General features: G+C 37.8%; 1 protein-coding gene across 2 annotated transcripts in view; it reads right to left on the bottom strand.

Annotated features, from left to right (window-relative positions):
- Positions 1–344: 344 nt before the first annotated feature.
- The window catches only part of macrod1 (mono-ADP ribosylhydrolase 1), a 184,709-nt gene continuing 159,902 nt past the window's right edge, over positions 345–25,151 (bottom strand). The window contains exons 6-11 of one of the 2 annotated variants that reach the window (XM_044126988.1): positions 24,826–24,947; positions 16,035–16,065; positions 13,232–13,305; positions 8,276–8,357; positions 6,194–6,223; positions 345–699 (exon numbers count right to left, since the gene is read on the bottom strand). In XM_044126988.1, coding sequence (XP_043982923.1) covers positions 6,219–6,223; positions 8,276–8,357; positions 13,232–13,305; positions 16,035–16,065; positions 24,826–24,947 — 314 coding nt within the window. In that variant the 3' untranslated portion in view covers positions 345–699; positions 6,194–6,218. The remainder of the gene's footprint in view (positions 700–6,193; positions 6,224–8,275; positions 8,358–13,231; positions 13,306–16,034; positions 16,066–24,825; positions 24,948–25,151) is intronic. The other variant, XM_044126987.1, reaches the window with a different exon arrangement.

The raw sequence follows: 25,151 nt of genomic DNA on the forward strand, positions 1-25,151 counted from the left end.
ATGAGTTGTAATGACTTATGCAGTTCACCCAGACAGCTTCACATCTTTATACAATTTTTCCCCTTAAAACATTTTGCAAATATATTCAAAATAAATTAATAGATGTGAATAAGTATATGCAGATTTCGCCCGTCATGATGGGGTGTCATCTATTGAAACATGTAAGAGTAACTCGTAATAAACTAAACCCTCTTTGAGTATTTGTTGTCCCTCTCATCCAGCCTCCTGCACAGAGCGAGATGAGACAATGAAGAAGCAAATATTAATGTGAAATGCGTTCCCAGTGGCCTCCTGATTCATTGACTCGTATCACATCCAGAGAAATAATCACTTCACACACAAGCGGCCTGTGAGGTTTGCTTTAATAAGCTTTGTTGTGCTTCTCACATACACACACATTTAATTGGAATCCAGATGCAGACGCGTACAGGACACGTGATTCATGGGGGGGTTGGGCAGCGGATCGCAGGTTTAACGCAGCTTTAGGAAGATTTTCAATAAAAACAGTTAACATCATTTCCCACCTTAATCACAACACCTCTGAAGCAGAAAAAACTAATCAACATGTGAGAGAAAGAAGCAATCTTGCTGCAGGAGAAGGTCTTGATCTGGAGGAGGGATCTGGATGTGGCGGTGCGTATCCACAGCAACCGAGTCTCAGAAATCCTCTCGTTTAGAGCTTGCTCCTGACAGTGGCCTCTGTGGGGGCAAGCAGAGAAATATTGGAAACTGTAAAACAAGTGAAGTGGACATTTTACCCAGGTCACACAGCGGTTTATGGCGCTTTGGCATTTAGGAGCGTCTGCTTGCCACTGTTAGCGAGGATTAGTCACTCTCGATTCAAAACATGCAAGCGCACGAACGTACATCAAGCGGACAGCCAGCGTGGGCAGCGCGCGCCAGGTGTTGGAGACACATTAGGTTTATGGAGGAGGCTTGGAGGCCTGCCTGCAGCCGCTCTGTCACACTGGCAGACGGTTCTGGTCCATCTACCCGCTGAGCACCATTCAGCGCTGCTACAAAACCTGCAGCATGTCCATTAGAGTGGAAGACAGCAAGCTTTTTAAAGAAGCACACCTGCAATTTCTGCTACACAGTCGAAGGAGCCAAAAAGAGAAGATTTTATGTGTTAACACATCACCTACCTACCTACCTACCTACCTACCTACCTACCTACCTACCTACCTACCTACCTACCTACCTACCTACCTACCTACCTACCTACCTACCTACCTACCTACCTACCTACCTACCTACCTACCTACCTACCTACCAACACATCCATCCATCCATCCATCCATCCATCCATCCATCCATGTTATTTCAGCTTCCTTTTAAAGGGTCAGTATTATGTACTTTCCATGCACATATTGGTATTTTATAGCACAGTCAAGTAACTATGTTCACTTAAGGTTTTATTAAAAATACTATATACATGGAATGTGACTTTAAAGAAATTTGACTTTGCAATTTTACAAATTAAAAGTAGGCCTCTGTCTCTTTAAAAACTCCTGCTCTTTCTGAAACATTGCCTCCAGGAAGTCACCCCAACATGGCTCCTCTATTAACCCTTAAATAACATTCAGCCAGCGTTTCACGGGGAAGGAGCTGCGATAACGAGCTCAGCTGATGCTCAGTTCCACCTGGTGTTTGCTAATTTCTGCTGGCTAGTCTGAAGGAGCTGAGTGGAGGCGGTCTACTCTGTGAGGCAGGAGCTCAAACTGCAGCTCTGAGGAGGAGCTTCATCCTCTAAGGCGGGGCTAGGTTCACTCAGGCGTTTTGCTCAGGTGAATGGTTGCCATGGAGACTAAAGGATTTCTCAAACTTTCATGAAAGGATCAAAACAACACTTCAGATTTGTTTTTGACGAGGGAATAATGTTCTAAAATGATGTAGAGCTCCAAAAAGTCATTTTAAATATTTCATAAATTTGAAAGAAAGAATAACATTATATAAGAAAACAAATAATTTGGAGTTATGTTTCTACAGAAAAATCCACAAACATGTGGATCAATGAAGACAGCAGCTAGTCTCCAAATTATTCATACTCCTGACTTGCTAAGGTTTAAAGGTATCTTTTAGTTTCACCAAGATGTTTCTTCAGGCATTTTGTGTCAGCATGGCCAGTGAAGATTTGAATCTAACAGAGAATCTGTAGAGGGAGCTGAAGATCAGGGTGATGGTATGGAGTCCTTCCAACCTTAAACACCTGAAGCTCATAAACACAGAGAAATAGTTGAAATAAAACTGGAAACTTGAAAAGCTCTGCTCAGCAGATACAAAAAGTTATAAGAATAAAGAAATTTGTTTTTCATTGAGCGGCATGAATGATTTTATATACCACTGGAAAAACGTATTGGTAGAATAATATAGAAATAAAAGACTATCAAGAGGATCTGTCGACCTGTTTTTATAAACTAATGAGCTGTGAAACTTGAGCTGTTACTGAAGGTTGGAGAATTATAGATTAAAAAGTTTAAATATGTTTTTAATAAAGTTTTTATTGTGTGCATAATTTATTGTGTCTCGATTTAGAGTCAGAAAAAATATGTAATATGAAAATTAGCTTAAAAGTATCTAAAATGGAATTGAACTGATTATGCCAATAAGTTAATTTTAAAATTTTTAACACATTTTTAATCTTAAATAATAAAAGATACCCAAAGGAAGTTCTTCTTAAAATGTTTTCATACCTTACAACGTGTAATTTACTGCTCACTTTGTTAAAACGAAAAACAACACAAAATGTAATTTTATTGGGTTACAAATAAAGAACTGCACCCAGCAGTAACTTAATGCTCTGCAGGGCTACTGGTCAAAATTAAGACTTTTTATTTTTATTCTGCTACAACCTTTGATCTGAACATATTTGATGTACTATTTTCTTTTTCTTTAGTTGCCAAATAAAACCTTCTCTACATCTTCACCTCAGAGGCTAACGACGGAGAGAAACATCTGATTTCAGCACAGGTTTCTCATTGATCCAGACTCGTGTACATAATAAACCTGACATAAAGAAAGTTTATATACATTCCTGCCTGATGCATTTCAGTGTATAAAACATTGTCACTTTTACACACCTGACTCCTGGTACTTAAGCTTCTCATAGGTTCCTTATGGAGCAGAGAGCTTGCAGCACTCTGAATAAAAGTTTTATTAACCCTTTTCTATTTACTTTCTTAAGATATGGTCTGTAATTTAAAGCCACCCAAGGGGAGAAAAGGAGGAATATTTTTTAAACAGAAAGAAGCCGCTCTTCTGTTTCATTCTGACTTTATTAATGATTTTCTGTATGTTGTTGTTTGTGTCTGTAAGGGATAAAGCTGTTCTACAATTTGTGCCTGCATCTTTCTTTCAATACTTTATAGCTTACTCCCCCTTGATACTTTAAAGCTCATATCAAAGCAATAATGTCTCTGCCAAAGATAAAGATTTAAAAAGGTTAGATACAAATTGAATAAAACATCTGCACTCTGTTGTTTTGTAGATGGATCAAATATTGCATTTATGAGGCTCCACCTTTTGCAGCAGATAAAAGGAACCAGAATCACGCTGCATGTGAGACTGACTGTATATAAATTTAGAACCTCAGTGTGTCCTGACCACTCACACTTAGTCCTGCTACATTTTTATCTTTGGTGAAAAAAAAAAAGCAGGTCCAAGTGCATCACAGCTTCAGATCTCATTATTTTTAGCCATTGATCTTCCCTGAAGCCAGAGAAGAAATAAAGAGATAAAACCCTGGTTGGATCTGTCCACAAAATGAATCGTCAATCTGAAAAGTTGCTTTTAAACAGGCGGCTTTTCTCTTATTTTACCATTTGTGTGTTGGGGGATTTTACTTTGCGTGATGCAAATCCTTTTTTTTATGGTATAGCACACATGTTGCCTTGATCCGTCAAGCAGGATTCAGATCAGAGTTTTGCAGTGTGATGTATTCAGATGCCTGAAGCATTTGTCTGACTTTTACTCCCACATGGAGACTTAAATCTTCTTTTAATTTCAAATTGAATGACTTGGATTGAGTGAGTAAAGTTTGTCTGCTGTGGTTTAAATTAACTTTTTTATTTTGCTTAATTTGCATCTATTTTTAAAAGCAGCTCCAGAAGATGGGAGAAAATGTTTAAGTTTACTTGCAGCAAAGAGCTGCTGAGATTGTGATGTCATTTCCTGTTAGCATAAACTGGTCCGGGTATCAAACAGCCATGTTCCTGAGTATTAATCACCAGATATCGATCTAATAGATTACTTTTGGGATGTGGAGGAATATGGATCTGCACCAAATGCATGATGCTGACTGAAGAATTCGCTCTTCTGAAGGCAAAATGGAGTCAAACCAACACTAGGAAAGTAAACTGTATAAAGCTGCATCTCACTGTAGGTTTATATGTATCTACAGTCAACCTAAATGTCAGTCACTGGCTCAGCAAAAGCAGAACTAGTGAAGAAATGCTCCTTCAAAATGAACCTCCAGTCTGGGTTCATTAGGGAAATAGTTAAAGCTTTTAATCCTTTTACTCCCTCAATAAGTAAATCACATATTGAAAATTTAAAATAATTTACTTTTCACATTTTTCACATCCAGCGGAGGTTAAAAAGAAAAATCCCACCATAGAAAATAAGTGTTTTTAACATTTGGATTCCTGTAGAATAAATGTTATTGACGTAGTTTTTAAAAATAAAATTCACGTTTTCAGTGTCGAGAGTCAAATAATTACCAACACGACTTTTTGTTTTGCTTCATATGAGAAAATTATACCTTAAGGAAATTCTTCAAAATGGGAAAGACAGCAAAACATGCCATTTAGGTAAGGCGGGTGAGTGTGTGGACTGCCATTAGTCAGGAAATGACTACTAAACTTTAGTTTAGGAGGTTTGAACCCAATTTTGGAGAGAACTATTGACTCAAATCAAAGCAGCTGAAGTTTTGTTGTGTCGACAAAATGGATCTTTTACTTTTGTGAAGTGCATTGAAATGATATTTGGATTTGAATAGCCTAAACTTTCCAAAAATTAAAAATACTTTCATTATAGAGGTTTCTTCACACAATCTGATATTACTGCATTCATATGATATTTGCTCTGTTGTTTTATTTACATCCCTATGTTCAAAAAAGCAAGAATACAATCAAATTTTTAATCTTTTAGTTGCCTTTTCTTTTATAAGATATAATTAAAAGGTTTCATATGTAAAATTAGTTCCAGAATAAATATGATAAAGAGTGAAAACAACAACAACAAAAAAACCCCCACAGCTCAAACAATTATATGTCTAATTTCAGGTAAAACATTCATTATATTTAAAGTTATCGTCCCTCAGCAGCTGAAGCTTAACTACTTGAAAAAACTTAAAGCATTTTATATGAAATGGAAATCGATGCACAATATTAAAATGAATCTAATCTAAGCACTAAAGTAAAAAAAATAATGAAATAACTCAATCTTATTCTGTCACTTACACAACCACCGAATGCAAAAGTTTACCCATCAACGTTAAACTGATTTTGTGACAAAAAGTTAAGAGTAAAAAATATTTTCTCATGGGTTTTTGCTAAATGTAGCTTGGATATTTTCACTGAATGTTAAAATAATGCCTCAGTTTTGTCTCCCTGCTCTTCAACCCAGACAAATAAGGAAGTCAGAACGTTGCTAACAGGAAGCGCTGCAGCCGATTGTTGCTGTGGCTCTCCTGGGAGCCTCTCTGAATGGGTTTCTTCTGATACATTGAACTCTATAATAAGAAATAAAATCAGAAGGCTCAATTATGTTGAAATTTTGCTCACAAAATGCTTAGGAGGACGAAGGTGGAGTTTGATTTATGTAGGTGGTAAAAGCGGGGCATTAGGGGTTAAGACTGCAGTTGTAATACTGACGCTTAATTTGAATAATTGAGTGAATGAGCGATCATGCTTAGCAGACGCACCGTTTAGCAGCATAACTCTATAAATCACAAATGTAATCAAAACAAATGGGAGAAGTCATCATGTAACAGCACGAGCCAACATGAAATCCCATCAAATTTACGCAGTTACTAAACTCAATTTAACAACACAGATCAATCTTTCATTTCTTAGACTCTGAAGAAGAATTGATCCAGAATTAAAGTATTGTTAGAAAAGGTTTCACACACAGCCCGTCTTCCTAAAACAACTGAAGCACTTTTAAACTAGCTGGCACACAGCATGCTGGTTACCTTCGCTACAATCTGTAGGAACGGATCAGGCTGCAGTGGAGAAAGGCAGGAAAAAAATCTAATAAAGACACTAAATATGGAAAAGCAGCAAAACAAGACGTTTGATCTAAATTGAAATGTTACATTGCATTTATTGAATGATTTATTTCTTGCTGGGTGTTGGTAAATCCTACAGAAATGCTGAATGAAGCTTATATGTTGACATAGAAAGGTTGAATCAACTTATTGTTAAATTCTCTCGTTTCTCTTTACATCACCACTTGATAAATCAGCGCGTGAATATTTATTTTATAAATTGAAATTCAAGTATCGACATTCTCACTTCAAGAACCATCAGCTGTGTTCTCAACTACTTTATCCTCACCTTTTTTTATTTATTACATATTTACCCATTTCAGATACGGAAATGTTTATGGCTATCAAAACAATGTGTGCAATGTTAGAAAAGTGTTTTAACACGCAGCATTCCCAAATGAGCTGCTTTGTTTTTAAGAGGACGGGCAGAGATAGTAACACTGGGTTGCCATAGCGACGTCTGAAGTTGATGTGTTGGGTTTTTGGGCTGAATGTTGTAGGATGAAGAACATCCTACAATATTATGTGTTTGTCCCTCCAAAAATACAGAATAATCTTTATAATTCTTTAAAATACAGAGATTCCCCTCCAACGTCTCCATCATATCTGTTATGTGGGGGCATCAGACAAACTGTGTTAATTGTTTTTACTGTTTACTGTTTCATCCTTATTTCACCACACAATGCTTCCAGTAATGTCATAATGTAACAGTAATGACTATTATGCTGTGAACGACAAGCATTTTATGAGCTGGGCATATTTTTGGTAGGATGTGGGTGGATTGTTGAGACAATAATTTTGATTTTCTTTGTTTTCAAAGCCAAAACAAGCTTTCAAAACCACATTTTGGAGATACAAACTGCTTGTTGGAGCAAATTAAATTTGGATTCAGAGGTTCCAGTGTATGACCTTTAATATCACCGTCTAAATCCTGTTTGCAACAGTTTATGATGCCCATATCTGCAGCTCAGTTATAAATACAGTTTAAAGTAGTGCTAGCGTAAACAACCATTGATTGTCGCTTAAAAGCCCCATTCGTATGCGAGAGAGTGAATATGAGGACGTTTGTTTGGAGACAGAAATCATCTCATTGGATGTTTTGCAGAAACTCAGATTACAGCAGAGTTGAGATCCAACATTTATCAGAGGAAACGTTTTGAGTGATGCAGCTGCTTAGTAGCTTCCTGACTGTGGAGAACCAGAACCAGCTCAGGGCTGAAACCGATTTGGTGTTTTCTCATCTGGTTACTGTGCAGCCTTCCCTCATATCAGGTGTTTGATATGTTTACACAGGGTGCATCACTCTCTCAGATTGCATCAGGGACTTATGAAGGTCAAACTCAACAATCCAACAACAAACAAACAAAGCGAATGCATGGATGATTTTCTGCTTGTTACTGCTGGGCGTCACCTTCATACAGATCGCTGCACTCACTCTAATGACTCTGCCTGCGCCCATCAACTTTGCTGCAGCTGAATAAAGGCAAAGAGCTGCTACGGCTGTCTTGTTTACAGCCTCTGAAGTCATTTATGTGAAAACCAACATCAATGTTTACATTTAGCTCACCAAGACACATCAATGTTTCAATAATCAGCCTGATGAGGTGAAATGAATGAAAGGAAATGGCTCAGAATAGCAGGAAGAGTTTTAAGTCTGTTTTCTTTGGTCAAGACTTTTTCTGTACTGGTTATGACTGTCACATCTGACTGAGCTGATGTGTGTGCTTTAAGACACTATGAACTGTGTGCACATGTGGAGAAAAGTGTATGTTTATTTAATGTAATTAAATTGATCTAAACAGGAAACATTTACTCAGTCAGTGTTTACTGGCCTCCTGCTTGTGTGAACGTGCTGGAAGTGCAAACAGCGCACAGTGGATGATTAAGTGTGTCTTCCCACCACTCTCTCTCTGTGTGTGTGAGAGTGAAAGTAGTTAAATTTGACAGAGCTGAGCTGTCGGTGCTCTAAAAAGTGTGTGTTTGTGTTTTCTGGGGCAGACGGCTCACCGGGAGGGAAGTAGAGCGGGAGGTTCTGCAGGTACAGCTCCTTATCCGTCGGCAGGAACACGCAGAAGATGACTCTGTCCAGCTGACACACACAAGCACACGCCACACACACATTAGCACACAAGGCACACACATTAGCACTCATAAATGACCTTTATAACAAGCATATGCAGTAAATGTGAAGTCATCAGTTGCAGGTGGGAACAGTATGTGTGAGAATGCAGCTAATGCATCAGTCCATTACTCCACCATTATCTTTCCATTATGAAGCCGCCGTGACCAGACGGTTATTACGCTGCATGCTGAGGACAGAGAGCAGGGGCTGCACACAGAGGAGGAGCACAAATGTTTGAGACAAAAACGAGTTGGAGGAAATCTTTAATGGTACTCCCATTGTGAGAGAGTGAATAGAGAAGAAAAGCTGCATTTTAGTGCTTTTCCATCAGTGTTAAACCGTGAAAACGACACAAAGCAACAATACAGCTTTCAGGTGAATTTCAGCTCTGCTCTCCTGGTTATTTTATGCTTCATGCTTTTTATTCCAGTTGTAATAAGTTACTTCAGGCTTGCATATGTATTATCAGCTTTTACATTACTGTTAAAAAGTTGCAAACCTGCCCTTTATTCTTTGTTTCCAAGGAGACAGAGTTTCTTTTGATCTCCTTAAGTGGTTCTACCAATAGTTCTGTCTAAAGGCCTTTTTAAAGGGGAACATTATATAAAATCTACTTTTATGAGCTTTCTATTATGTTACAATGTTATTCCCTCATCAAAAATATACCAGGAGTGTTATTTTATTATTTCATATATGTTCGAGACATCCTTGAATATCCTGTGGCAGCCATTTTGGGGTGAGTAAATGCCTCCCGAATGGTTGTATTACATTTACTGTCTTAGCTCTGCTCACAAAGCATCACCTATTTTCACAAAGCTTCTCCTCCAAGCCAAGGTTCTGCTCCTCCTCCATGCCTTCTCACACAGTTCCTTCAGACTAGCAGCAGCAGATATTAGTGCACCTGCTGGAACTGTGAGGTTCTAAACGGCATAATGTAGGAGCATTGTTGCAATGAGGTGCTGAAAGCAGAGTTAGAAACAGCAGTATCTTCTTAAAGAGACAGAAGCTCAATTTCAAGGCCTCAAATTGCAAAGTCAAATTTCTATTAAGGTATGTTTGATATATACAGTATTTCTATAACAACTGAAGGTAACATAGTTACTTGATCGTGCTATAAACTGGAACTGTGTGTCTGGAAAATATATAATGCTAACGCTTTAAGTTTATCTTTGAACTTTGGTTTCCTCACTCATTTTCTCTCCATTTTCTGTCCATCCTTGTATTTGGCCAGCATGCATGTTGTCTGTTTACAACATAAGAAAATGACCAGGTGGGGAACTAAAGTTATCAGGGCTTTAACTCAAAGAGCGGCGTCTGAAAGTCGTGTCTTAGAAGAAACAGGAGATAATTCTGCTCCAAAATTAGCTGATCATCAAATGTATGGCAGGTTTCCAGCTACCAGCGCCATGAGAAACAGCCTTTACATACAAACATTACTAATTTATAAGTTTGATTATTTTTTATAAATTCAATTAGAGAAGTGTTTGGGATCTTCATGATAAGCTACTTGTAAGAAAAACTCTTTATTTAAGTAAAGAGCCTGTTCTAAGCTTTATTGTCTGAAACGACACAGGGCACAGCTGAAGCATTTTGGCTTCCCATGATGCATTTTGCTCCACAGAAAAACTTGTGAATAGGTGAATCAGCGAAAACTGAACCTCAGGTAGGTTGGAGTCAACTGTAAACTAGGATAATTGAAGACAAGATGTGAAGCACGTAGAATAAACTTTGCCAATTGCAGCAGCTCTGACCGTTGATCATTTTCCTGCCTGAGGCTCATTTGTTTCTCCCTGTTTCTATTTCTAGTTGAACAGGATATCTTGACTTTTATTGGAGTATTTTTGATTTATCACTTACTCTGTGTAAAGAACCTTAGTCAATGGAAAACAGTTTTTTGATGTAATATGGTCATGCATTCTGAATGATTGGTGCAAAGTATAACTTTAGATTTTTGCACGATATAATGCAGATATTCAGATTCAAACCGGTGATTAAAGTTACTGCAGCTCCTTGCAGGGCCCGGAGCTGCTCTCACTCTGATTACATTATTACCACCTTAATATTTGTAGAGGAGTTATACTTTGTCTGTTTCCAGCATCTCATCCCAATTTATAGCCGGGCTGTTTCTGCCTGTTTCCTCCCAGGTGAGGAAGTTTAAGTCCTGCTGCTCGCAGAGACGGATCCCTCTCAGCAGCTGGCTCGCCCACAGCCTTTGGGTTTCACTTCAGACCTGCTACACAATTACCATCACTCACCAAAGATTTGCATAGAGTCTAAGGGAAGGTATGCAAATGTGTGGTAACTACGCCCCTCGGGTTGAGGTTTAAAAATCTAACCTGAACATTAAGGTGCTTCTGCTCGCAGCAGGAAACAGTAAAAAAGTGGGGAACTAATTTTGAGAACGCCACAGCAGACAGCCTGCAGATGCTGCTGTTAACAATAACATCAACGAAATGTAACGACTCCCTCGTGACTGCTCATCTCTAATGGAAACACGGCGCAAAACTTGTGAATACTTTCTTCCCAAAGTGAAAACATCAACATTCAATTAGCAGTCAGCACAGCCTTCCAGCCAAGAGCAGCTTGGAAGTGAGGAGGGAAGCATTTAGCTGGTTACTGTATGAAAGTCTGGTGGACGTGTCGCACACTAAGTTCATTCCCCCTCCGTGGAAACACCAACCAGGAAAAGCTGAACCTTGACCACCTTTTGTGTTATGATGAGCACTAAACCAGAAAGCTGGTGGGTTCTTAACAAATCAAAATATTCAACACTTGTTGAAAATAACAACCTTCAGGAGTTAAACGGTCTTTACATTACGCTGTATCAAAATGTTTATATTCTTATGGTGCAATATTCTAATTTTAAATACTGTGTTTTTATTGACTATAAAGAGACAATTACATAAACTGATAGATATGAAGGCTTGACAACATCAGTGGGCGTGTAATTAATCACTTAGTTAATTGAGTAACTGAGATAAATGAATGTTTCAAATTGACTGAATATGACATAAGACGTCTTCTTCTGTCTTGTCTCCGTGGTTCTGGCATGAGATGGTATGAAACACTCACAGTATAAAACTATTGAGTAAAAACACTACAGGTTTTCTGTCAGTGTTTCCTCATGTCAACAGTTCAACTATCGCTCTAGAAATCCAGAAAACGCGTCCGTAGCTGGAAGCCAAAACATTAAATCCAGTTCTGATTTTGAAACCTTTTTACTTCTTATTTCCCCCTTACATTATCTGTTAGATAATTAGAGAACAGAATAGATTTAAACAAGCAATTCATTATTCCTAAAATGATCTTTTTCTCTTGAGTAGTTGTTGCTCAGCAGAATTAGTGAAGCTCAGGGGGTTTTTTTTTGTCTCGCTTAAGGAGAAAATAAACATAAACCTTGATCACAATGACTATGTTGGTGTTTTTACCCTTTAATCCTCAGTTGAAACTAATAATCTGATTGATGCTAAATACATATTAATATTAGAATTAAACAATCCTAATCAATAACATTGGATGGATTGTCGAATAAAGGAGAGATGGAAAGATAGAAGGAGGTTTGGATGTTTATTTTATTTTATTTAGTGTGAAGATCTCAACACCACTAACCAGCTACATAAATCCTGGACTTTGGTTGTTTACTTTAGATTATCATCAGATGTTCCTGCATAAAGTTTTGGGTAAGTTTGAGTTTATTTCTACACTAATTATTGAGAACCAACCCACTTTGAGAATGAAACCCTGGCTTCAGGAGGTGAGGCTTTGAGAGGAAAAATGTTTGCCTCGGTGCAGCAGCAAAATGAAAACTTCAGCTCAACCTTTCTGACCGCCTGAAACTAATTTGGATCATAAAACGACTACAAAACTCATGAGTCTTACTCTCTTAAAATGATTTTGCTGCCGTTTCATAAATAAATTTATTGCGTTTGATGTGGGGTGTTGGCTCATCGCCTCGTGTCTTGAGTCCATTTTGTGTCTCACTGTGTCTGTAATTTTCTAATTCATTTACCGCACAACAGCAGTGCAAGCCAAACCAGGCCCAACAAAACTCCATGTAAAACATCTAAAACAGAGGGGGGCTTAATTAAAGAAGAATCCCTCATTTTCCTCTTGTGCACACTCAAAGCTTCAAATATATGCAAATGAAGTCATTTCTTTAATTATTTACTTTAAAAACCCACAGCAGAGGAACTTGTGGGCGGAATAAAAAAAAAAGTGGCCTGTTGAGTTGGTCTTCTGGTTTTACAGCCAAACATGTGAGGCTCTTTTGGGCTCAGTTGCATGATGTACATGTTTGATTTGTTTTGCTCGCACAGGCTGACGGCATCGGTGCGCTGGTATTGCGACAGAGCCTCTGGAGATGAGAGAGCTAATAATAACCCCTGACACCAGTGACTGTAAGGGGGAGGGGCTTCAGACCTGACAGGTGGAGGATTCAGAAACGACCGACCGGAAAGTTTCCGATTGTCTCCGATCGCACCCCCTCTAGTCATCTATTCCATCATTTTGTCTTTTCTCTGCTTGTTTTTTCTCCAGGGGGAAGATGGGTGTGCATATGTGTGTGTGTGTGTTTTCTGTGCAAGTCGGGCCTGGTCCCGCAAGGAGCCAATTAAAACGTAGACTTGGCCATGAGCATGAGAGCCACAACTTAGGCGTGTGCGTTTAACTGAAAGGCTGTGTGTGCGCGCGTGTCGCTGTGTGTTTTTTCGATGTACCCTCTCACACTTACAAGAAAACAAAAAACAACAGCTGTGAAAGAAATAATACCTGGAGGAAATGGCAGGGAAAAATTGCCAATCATGCAGGCACACACACTCTCACACACGTGCATATATACCCACCTTGTCATGATGCGCATCAAGAAACTCCCTCACGGCTGCTAGCGCCTCGTGCACCGCCTGTTCGGGTGGATATCCTGCGCAAACACACACAATATCAAAAATGTGCGAGAACAGGTGCAGAAACAGATCTGTGTCGTTGCACTTGGCTGATGTTGTGTTTTTTTTTTTTTCTGGAGACAGGTATGTTTTTCTCTCCACTACTCTGAGACTCTGTGCTCCGTTTCCTCACTTCGTCTCACCTCGCCTCGCCTAATCCGGGGAGATGCAGACACAACACACTTGTTGGTTGAGAGGAGACAGACGGAGCAGGACTGCCACAAATATTCAGCAGCTGAGACCTTTCACCAGTTAAAAAAAAGCTTCAAAATGTTCATTTTCTGGCCAAACAAACACATTTAATATGACTAAAAACATAGTTTTACTCCATCTGTGGGAACTGAATCAGAATTAGAGTTTAATTAGTTGCAATGCTGCAAAACGACTATTTTAGTAATCAATTAGCATGAAAATTATCCACTTTTTATCCACTACCATAGTGAAAACATAGAGTCCTGCTCTGTTTCACTGCTGCTGTTTGATTGATCAAAGAGTGATGAGCATCAAGCTGGAAACTTGAGCACTTTTAGGCCTGTAACGTATTTCATCCTGATGTTTCATCACTACACTTTCCTTTGGTTTGCTTTCAGATTTTAGCTGCACAAACTGTTTTTCATCCTGGTGAATATTTTTTTTTTTTTAACAAGTCTCTTCTTCAAAAAGAAAAATGTGAAAACAGATTTCTATTTAAAAGAAAAACTTTTCAAACATGGATGCTCCAGAGGAGTAAAGGTCAGATTTTTATTATGGTTTTAAAAGGCAGAGAATTTATCTAAAGTTATATTTGTTGTTGATCGACTTTCCCTTTCAGCTCCTGTTCGTTTGTGGGTGTCTGACGACAGAAAAGCTGCCAGTATTTATCATAATTTTTAAATTATCTGACAGGTGAAGAAGTTTCCATGTGGGGAGTTTATTCAATCTGATTATATGAAAGTCAAATACTTCTTGAGTCAAGAGCAGGATGAATTAATTTGACCTTTTCTCACCTTGGACTTATTAGCATGACTGACTGGAGAAACAGTCCTAATAACTTCTAATACGAACTCAGTCAAATGGTTCAGAAACAGGTTCTAAAACAGCTGCTTTCTAAGTTTCTGTAAGATGTAGCTGTGCTACAGTCTATCTTTCAGTTATTTTTCCTTCCTGCTCTCCTCTATATGCATCTTTTGTCCACCAAACATGTACCAGGGCTAAAACCAAAGCCTTCCTTGGTTGTGTTCTTCATGTTTTCACTGACACAAAAACTTTCTGTGACACGACAAACCAACGCTCTAAACTATAGTTAGCTTTGTTTTTAATATAATTTAAAATAAAAAACTGTAAAAACTCTGATATTCAGCATCCATAAAAATGTGAATGTGAATAACAAAAGTCCATGTGCTGCAGACTTTTAGAGCTGAGCGTACGGCCGATATTGTAGCACAACTTAAGCTGTAATTAAGTCCTGAAGAAGTTCTTGACATTATCAAATGGCAAACAACGCCGAAAATCAAAACTGTTGCAGAGTATGAAACTGAACTGGTGTACTCCAGGTATTAATTAGACATCATTATGACTCATTGAAAGACTTTATTAGATTTATTTTTTTAAGCAATAACTCTAATTTTTCATTCCAGGTGGAGATGCACTTGAATTCTGCAACTTATTTTTTGTGTTTTCATAGATTAGAGTGATTTATTTGCCTTTTATGAATGAAGCTAACCTGTAGCAGAGAAGACATTTTATTACTGGATGTGGAAATTGTCCATCACTGTTCTCCTTCATGCTGCTCTTGTCTTAGAATCGTTTTAGACATGCAGACGGATAGAAATGTCCACTTGGACAGTCACCTTCTTACCTTTTGCTTCTAATCACATATATTGTGACAGATATGCGTTGTGGTCAGATCTCTCTTAATAAAGGCATATTAATCATCATTTGTATAAATACATAACAATGCCACGGTTTTCCCCTGAATCCACCAACAACATCTCTGAGTTTTTCATGTTGCCAGGTGACATTATTAAAGCTTCCTCCCTTTTTCCATGGCTGCTGGTGGGTGTCGGATCGGAGATCATTTGAGATAAATTATGAAGCTAAGAGTGCTAAGAGAATAATATGGTGATACTACAGTCATCTGTTTGGTGGGATAGTGAAATAAATACAATCTGTGTAGACGAGCTCTGTTATCATCTTTAAAAACTGAACAGAAAACATTTTTGAATTTTCTGCTCTGGTTTACCGCTTAGCTAACATGTTCCTCATGTGTTCTTCGTAGCCGTAGGTTCCTGTAGGGGGAGCTCTAACCCCTGCAGCTCTACCTTTTCAAACAGCTCAGAAGTCTAATCAGGAAAAAGATGAAGTGGTGAAGTGAAACAGGTGCAGCGGAGAAGAAGAGACGAATTAAAAACCAAATTAATCAGGACCTGTTTATATTCCAGCCGCGGCAGAAAGGTGTCAACCCCAGGCTGTGTTTAAGCACTATCCCAAACTCCCTCTTCTGCCAGCGTGAAAGGGATTACAGTCACTCTGACACAATCTCAGAACTAATCTATCATAATCTGCTGGCTATAATCCCAGGCGTTAATCTGTAAACCACCTCGGGGTTAGAGGAGACGAGAGGCTCGGCACTCTGGGTAAACGGCGACAACAGAGACAGTAACGAAACGTGTTCACACAGATGAACGTCGATGCGTCGCTGCCGTCTGAGGAGGAAACAGATACTGACCGTAGATTCCAGTGGAGATGCAAGGAAAAGCCTGCAGAGAAAAGAGGGCAGAGGAATCAATCAGAGACACGTTTCCATTTCAGCTCACAGCAGAAAACTATCCATTTTACTGAACAAAAAATTCTTCACTATTTTTAAAAAAATCAGCTCTTTAAACATTTTCACACAAACCATCTACCTAATCTGGATTTTATTACCAGAATAACAACATACTGGTGGAGCTGTAATGGGAAGCGCCACAGTTTGTGCCTTTATTTTTGTCAGCTATATTACCTCAGGTCACCAATTAGCCTCATTTGACCTGGACTGGAGAATCCTACATTATTTACCAAGCTTATTTATCTTTAAAGCACAGCTTGTGACACCTGACTGCTGCATTTTGTTCATAAATAATTCAATTTGTAAAAAATAAATCTTGCATTTCAACATAAAACTATTCAAGAATGCACTTTTCATCATCTATAGAAAAACAGAATAACATCTGAAACTCCCATTTGTAGGTGAGTTCATAGTTATCCTGATATGACAAATTATTAGAGCTAATTTTAGATTTTTCCATTGAAACTATTAGGAAAGAAATCAACTTTTCCCCAATAGACATTAAATCCCTTATATATGTGTGGATACTTTCTCTATTCTAACTATTCATCTGAGCTATTTAAAACATAGTTTGGCAAAGTTTTTTAATCTATAATTTAAACCATTTACTAAAATATTCTATTTCAGAATAAGGAAAAGACTCATATGTTGATTCATTCTCAGAATAATTCAAATGGTTTTCTGGCATCTATTATATAAAACTTCAGAAAACTCCAATAAACAGAGATAAGCTGTAGTATCACGTGTAATTTTGGCCTTTCATATTATTTCTGCAGGTAAAATGAGAACAATGTTACTTCGTTAACAAATCGTTTTTTCAGTCACTATGAATTGGAAAATGAATTTAATGTCCACATGAGGAGGCTTGTAAATCACTAATATGGCGTAAAACCAGTTGTGAAATAAATGTAGATCATTCAAATCAGCGGTTTCTGGTCTAATCTCACATTTCCAAGGAGGCAGATTTTACAACAGCTTTCCATTTAGATGCATTCAGTTTCCAGACACACACAGTCACAATATCTTCACAATGACTTTGCATTGACATCCATTTGTTTTTCATTCATTTCTATAGGCTAACCTTGAGACAATGGGGTCTACCACATTACACTGTTAGCCTTTGCTGTATTTTCTACAGCTAAATACCGCAAAATGCCCAGTAAAACTAACATAAAACATCTTTACAATTAGTTACTGTAATTTGCATTGCATTATGGGTAAAGGACATAGTATTACAGTAACTTACTGTATGTTTTGAAGTTGCAGTAATTTACTGTTTACACATTGCAGTAGTGGTACTGTATTTATAATATCTTGCACTGTTAGCCTTTACTGTATTTTTTACAGCTAAATACCGCAAAATGCCCAGTAAACTAACATAAAACATCTTTACAATTAGTTACTGTAATTTGCATTGCATTATGGGTATAGTACATAGCATTACAGTAACTTACTGTATGTTTTGAAGTTGTAATTTACTGTTTACACATTGCAGTAGTGATACTGCACTTATAATGTCTTTGCGCTGGCCATGTAAGAATTCTATTTGATTTCCAACGGTCATCATAGATGTTTCATCGTGGTTCCCTGATTCTGTATTTTTACTCCTTTAGTGGTTAACATATTTTAAGGCAGAAAGAGAGCATGTACTTTTGTTTTTTTCACATCCTAGCTAACATTAATATGCAGTTTATCTAGCTACGTCATCAAGGGTGGCTTCGCCCAACGCTTTTTCTGATGACGCTTGTTTTAAACTCCGAAGCTTTTTCCGTCCAAGTGCAAGTGCAGCTCTGTCGCTGTGGGCTCACACTGCTTCAGCTCTTCGCAAGACAGGTAAAAAAAAAACACTTAGAAAACTGTTTGAAGCCAATGTATATTTTAGATGGAGCTAACGTAACTTATAGCATCATGCTATAATGCTATCACTTAGCATGAGGTGAAAGATAGAAAAATATGATAGTGTTATTTTATGAGCTGGGTCGGAATTAACGATAGCAAAGGTGCTAATTTTACCGAAGGTTTTAGCTTGGCTTTTGCCGCTAAATCTTCCTCGAGCGACTAGCTTTGGGTTGAGATAAGCTCAGTGCTGAGTGTCTGTTAGCATTGTTGTTACATCATTTGTCGAACAATATAACGTTAACTGATAATTGATCCCCCCTCCCCCCTTTTTAAAAAAATATATCTAATAACTGTTCATTTGTTTAAACCATGACCTTGCAAATGTTAAGAGTGCAGATTAGCTAGGTCAACAAGGATGAATTCTAACGTTGTTCTTTTTTTCTTTTGTCAGATGACTTTTTTAACTCCCAAGCTTTTTCCCTCCAAGTGGCTGTGCAGTTTTGTCCTGCTGAGTGCTAACATAGTTTCAACTCTTGAAAAGACAAGACAACAGGTAAAAAGACAGCTCTTCAAACATATTTGAAGCCACAAAATAATCTGGAAATGTAGAGGAGCAGCTAACCTAATCTATAACTTTGAGCTTGCTACAGCTAGTTAGCCTGCTAAAGTACCATTACATCTCCAACATAGTGTATAAGAGTCTGTAAATGAGGACAAAGGTGGAAAACATTCAAGTGGTTTCTGTTATTTTTTGAGTTGGTTCAGTCACAGTGGCAGGTGGACAAAAAGTTAATTTCAACCCTGGTTCCATATAAGGACTGTTCACCTGTTTAAACCATGCTCTTGCAAATTTAAAGTTAAGTCAGTACTAACAGGTGCAACTATGTACAGGTGTAAATTCTGCAGCATTTGTACTTCAGAATTTAGAGAATTTTGTACTCATGTGAAGAAACATCAACACACAGCTAATTATCGGTTTCAGCTTGTGGAATAGAGCAATGTCCTACTTCCGTCAGAGAAAAATAAAACATTTAGAAGAAAAAGAGGACTCAATCTTCATCTTGGTTGATGTAATTTTATATCGACTCTTAACTTAAAACACACATCTTAAATCAGAATTGTTCAATTAATTTGTTAAAGGGATCAATTCACCCAAATTACAAACATTTTGTTAACCCATATTGTACTTAGCCATTCAGATACTGTATTTGTGGAATGTAATGCTTTAAAAATTCATTTAGCCTCACAAACTGTCATTCACATCCGCTGTTTCAGAGTGGTAGCAGGATGTAGGGGTAAAGTCTAGTCTAGTCTCCGGGGTGAGGTTCTCAAAAACCTGTTGTAATCTGGGTGAACTGGCCCTTTAAATATAAATTACTACCAGTAATTCATATTTAAGAGTTTTCCTTTTATGTTTCAAAGGTATCTTCCACCAAGATGTCTGTTGAGATGGAAATGACCTTACCTACAACACCAAGGGTAATCATGCTTGGTAAGAGGAATATTTTCTATCACTATAATTTTTTTGTAGCAATGTATGTAATAGTTATGGTAGTCTGTACTTTTACTCACTAGCGTTAGCCTGACAAGGGTTTGTCTATTTTAGGAAATAGCTTGATGTCTGCAACCCGGTGGATGGTCAGTATGGAGGAGAAGGTATTTTTCGAACCTGAGCAACTACATGACTTTGCCAGTGTCCTTGCTGTCTTTTTTGGGTCATATTATGACTTCAATCTGGAGTATCAGGAGTCAGCATCCACCACGCTGGAGATGATACAACAGTAAGTACTCTACACCAAACCATTTATGAATTAAATTTAATTTTGACTGATGATGAAGAACCATAGCTGATTGCTGTATTGTATGTCTTCATTTTAAAAAATACAATTAATATATTTTATTTCTGTTAAAAGATTTTTTGTGAGGATCAATCCAGATGTTGGTACCAAATGCACAGCCAAAGTCAGTACAAGCTGCAAGACGGGAAGTCTTGTCAAGAGGAAAGTAGTCAGTGTCAACTCCCGGATCAACACCTTCCTCAAATGACTCGCTGAATTTGAATGGAGGACTTCCAACTAGGTAAGCATTTTACCAAATGTTTATTATTTTATTGTCTTTTCCTCCTATCTTGCATGTTCTGACTTTACTTTAGGCTTTTTAATATGATTTTAATGATTATTTATAAATGGCATGTGATTCCTACACAATAGCCCTTTAGAGTAGCCTGCATCTTTTCTGTGTCCGTGGTAAAAAGTGGATGTCGCTGCATCTCTTACTAAATCACAGAAATGTATAAGTGTGTAGTCGTTTAAGTGAGATGTTTTTTTATACTATGCAGTTTTCAGTTTATTAGGCACACCTTTGCAGTAATCCGTCAGCACCAACAAAATGACTAAAAAGATTGTTATGACATGTTGTATTTCATCGTCTCCTTGGGGACATTTGCAGGGTCTCAATACAGTACGCAATCGTTTGAATTAGTGAAGACTGACTGACTGCTTTTGCCATAAACAATCCAAAAACCTGAAGTGAAGCCAGTCCTGCTCATTCTTTATGCAGCTTCTATTATCACTTCACTGTAATAGATTTTTTTTTAAACAAATTATCAACTTAATGCTGCTTTATGCCAATGATTTTATGCATTTGGACATTGTCAGTCAGCTTAATTTGTCAGCCTTCCTGTCGATTTGAAAATGTAGATAACTTCCTGACCATCTCATGACCTCCCACATCGTCTGTCTTATTCTTTACAGTTCAGCTTCCACAAGATGGATCCCACTGATTTTGTTTGACAAATGGAATAAAAGTTCTTCTGATGTAGGAAATGCATCTGATATAACAATATTTATTGATATGAATGCCTACCATATAGTACATTATCGCACTTGCACTGTTTTTGTGATGTATTGTGTAACAGAGCACATTTAAGCTACTGTTAACTGTTTTCTGACAATGCAGCCTCTGCTGGTTTTTTAAATGAAGTATATTCTATATATTTTTTTAAAGTCAGTCTTTAATAGTTTATGGCTGGTACTTGATGCACATGTTCATGTTGCTACATACATGTGCCATAAAAAATATTGACATGACCTGTAGTGTGTTCTATGGTTTTGTTGTTTTATAGCACATTATATTGTATTGTGACATTGTTCTTTATGACATTGCGAATATATAAATGGATTTTATTTCAACAAATCTGCTGAAAATAAATACCTGTTTTTATTCACAGTACTTGGACTAAAATTTCTTTTGTGAAACTTTTCGGTTTATGGTAAAATATTCTTGTATTAAAAAATGTAAACTTTAATTTACAGTAAAACTGACATTATGTTGTGAAACAAGTTTACAGTAGACCAGCTTTACTATAAAATACATTTACAGTTTTATGCTATAAACTACATTTACAGTAAAGCAGTTATAACTGCAAAGCACACTCACAGTAAAAATTAACTGTGAAATATCATAACAGTAAAGGTACTGTGGAATGGTAATTACAGTAACCTACTGGCAACACTGTTGCCAGTAAGGTACTGTAGAATGTCAATTACAGTAACTTACAGGCAACACTGTTGCCAGTAAGTTGCCAGTAAGTTACTGTAGAATGGTGATTACAGTAACTTACTGGCAACACTGTTGCCAGTAAGTCGCCAGTAAGTTACTGTAGAATGGTGATTACAGTACCTTACTGGCAACACTGTTGCCAGTAAGGTACTGTAGAATGGTAATTACAGTACCTTGCTGGCAACTTACTGGCAACACTGTTGCCAGTAAGTCGCCAGTAAGTTACTGTAGAATGGTGATTACAGTACCTTACTGGCAACACTGTTGCCAGTAAGGTACTGTAGAATGGTAATTACAGTACCTTGCTGGCAACTTACTGGCAACACTGTTGCCAGTAAGTTACTGTAATTACCATTCTACAGTAACTTACTGGCAACAGTGTTGCCAGTAAGTTACTGTAAAATTACAATAAAAAGTCTAACAGTGTAGGATCAGGCTTTGGTCTCCATAAGGCCCATCAGTCTTCACACAGTTGGTAAATATGCCACAAATTGTCATACATAGGACAGCTAAACAAGCACACACACACACACACACACACACCTCCACGTGTACGTGGCTATGACTGTGAAATGAAAAGTGTAAGTTCCTAAAAAAAAGACTGCAGGCGTCTGAAACCTGCTGGGTTTTTTTTTTTCAAACAAAAACATTATTTCAGAGTAAACAACTCTGTTCACCAATGTCTTATTTTGCTGGAGATGAAAAACCTCTCATGTGGTTTTCTATATAACACCACTACTGCACTGTTTGTCAGTCTGCAGTTTTATCAGGCTTCTCTGCAAGCGGCAACCCATGTTACATCCATCATGTCTGTGTTATTATCGTATAATAACACTCTTGTAAGTAGCGTCGAGGGTCCAGAGTTTATTTTGTTATCCATCTACCAGAATCTAATCCTCAGGCTCACATTGAACAATGTGATAAAGCTGCTTACGTATTTAATCCATCATCCTGTGTTTTATGACTCCGAACATATTTATTATAAAGAAACATGTACAACAAAAAACAAGATTTTAAAATCTTCTTTCTATTTAGAAATGATATAATAGATAAAGTTAAAGATCTGAAAAAGTTAAATTGCTTATTAACAATTGTTAGTAATCTTTAATACTAAAATGGAGCAATCTCTCTAATCTAACAAGAAGCATCAATCTGAGCTTGATTCTGTTACTTCCTTATTATAACTGAGGTGAAGCTGAAGGTGCTCAGAAACAGATATGTTACATGACAAACTTGTTTTTCAAAGTTCCAGGCCACTCAGAGAAAAACTTTTCTTTAGCCTGCAATGCATTCAAGCACCTGATTAATGTATTCAGTTTCAGCATTTAATCGGAAAAGCTTTAAATTAATGATAATAATAAGAAAATCCTTCATTTAAAACTTGTAAATCATTTATTCTTCATCAGTCAGGGCTGTCTCACTCAAGACATGCAGCTAATTCTCTGCTGAGGAACAAAATAAAGCCTCTTTCACTCTTCTGCACTCAGTAATGTCATGGGTACAGATTATTATTCTCAAATTATGTAATGTTATAATGTAATATAGTACAGTAAACTGTTTTAGAAAAGTCCAGCTTCCCCTAAATATGGGGTATTAAATATAAGTTAGAGGTTTGGTCCAGGTTGTCGTTTTGCTCTATTGTCATAATGAATGAGGTTTTATTCCAGTTTTATGTTTTTGTTTTAGGTTTTAATTTTACTTCTAGTCTGTCTGGTTGTACCTTTTCATTTGTATTCACCTACTACGCATACTTAATGTTAACACTTGTTGGGATTTTATAATCTAAACTTAGAAATTTAGTCAAAATAAGTCCACTTCTAGTGTGTCCTCGTTAACAGCAAGACATTTTTCCTGAGTCCGTCAAACCAATATTTAGTTTATTTTGCTGTGCTGTTTATTTTCTCTGCTTTGTTCTCGTTTTATATAAAAGTGCTTTGACTGATTGATTGCTGGCTGCAGGTTGGATACTGACTGCTGATAAGAACTCAAGAGAGCTGCAAATGTGAAAGTGGAAACTGTTTCTAAAAGCAGAGTATATTAGAAAATGATTACACACAGTAGCATGAAGTAGCATGGCAGACTGCCTGAAGCTGCAGGAGCCTGAGAATACAACAATTATGTGACCCCACAGACACATTGTAATTAAGATGACCTCAGCACAAATGGAGGAAGCTGAAAGCTGAGAAAACTAAATGCATGCCAAGAATGCAGCTTTGAAACTCGCACTGAACAGTCAAAGAAGGCAAAATAAAACAATTTAACAATTTATCAATTTACCAGATCATCCACTCAATAAAGGCCTCAAACCCATGAACACAGCTCCTGTTTTAATCATTTTCAAATATTCTAATCAATAAAACATCTAAATGATGTCTATAATTAATAAATAACTGTGTAACGCCACTCCTATCATACACTGCAATACAAAGCAACATTGGATTAAAGGGTTTTAAGGAGAAATAAGTGTAATCCTACTTGAGTTAAAATGATCAAGATGACAGGTGAACCTAAATGCGTTTAACTGAACCAAGATGTTGATTTGTATAATTCATGTGCAGGACTGTAACTGTAAGTCAATAAGATCCATGTTTAGCAGAACCATGCGAGCCCACGGCCCGTGATGTGAGTCAGGCCGCCAGAAAACTTCACGTTTGGCAGCTTCTCAACCTGCTGTCAGACACGGCAGATGCCAGGACGCTGCCCCCCCGTCCTGCTCAGATCATTTAACCTGACTGCTGAGCTTTAACACACAGCGATGGCAGATGTGACTCACGATTCCCTCGAGGCCAAACAGAAACATATGACTTGCCATTTTGAGGATGTGCAGGGATGACTGTTGCATCTGTCTGTGGATTTGTCAGAAATGAAACGACGCAGCAGCCGCTGATAAATGACGTGTTGGGTTTGATTCCTAACCTCCACACCTCTGCTTTTATTTCATGTTTCTTGTTTTTCTCTGACTTTGTTCTCTGTGAAACCTTCAATCCGGCGTGTTCCATATAACCTAACAGTACAACACTCCTACTCCCTTTTCACTTTCCTCTCTCTGCCGCAGCATGAACAGAGTTTTCTTTGAAAAGGCTACATATGATCAATCTTTTTCTCTTTACCTCTGGTTTTCCTGCAGCTACAGATTCTTACCACAAAGAAAAGCCCTGCAATTTAGTTCTATTGTCCTCTGTTGGTCTCCTGCAGATTTCTGAGCTTTTTGTATTTTAACCTCGTCTGTCATTGTTCCTCTCTCCCTCCCTGGCTGCTCCCCGTCAGATGCATCTCGTCCAGATGTTCTCACCACAGATCGAGCAGCGTTTTCGGTGGCAGTCTGCAGGCTGTTCCAGTAGCATGACCTCAGAGCTCTCCTCTCCTGCTCACCAACCCCTCCCTGAGCAATCGGCCCCACGGTGTGGATCACGTCTGCAGAGACAGAGAGAGAGGTGTGAAGACGCCGCTTTCCTGTTATTTATTAATAATCCTGAGGAAAAAAGAAACGAAAGTCTCCATTGTTTGATAAATTCACCCAAAATCCAAAACGAAATGTTGTCTGTGGAAACTCATCTTCTCTCCGGTTCCTAAGAAGAAACACATTCTGTTGTTTCCATGAAATTTAGCTCTGACATG

This window comes from Gambusia affinis, linkage group LG09 (assembly GCF_019740435.1).
Source record: "Gambusia affinis linkage group LG09, SWU_Gaff_1.0, whole genome shotgun sequence".
Classification (NCBI taxonomy): domain Eukaryota; kingdom Metazoa; phylum Chordata; class Actinopteri; order Cyprinodontiformes; family Poeciliidae; genus Gambusia; species Gambusia affinis.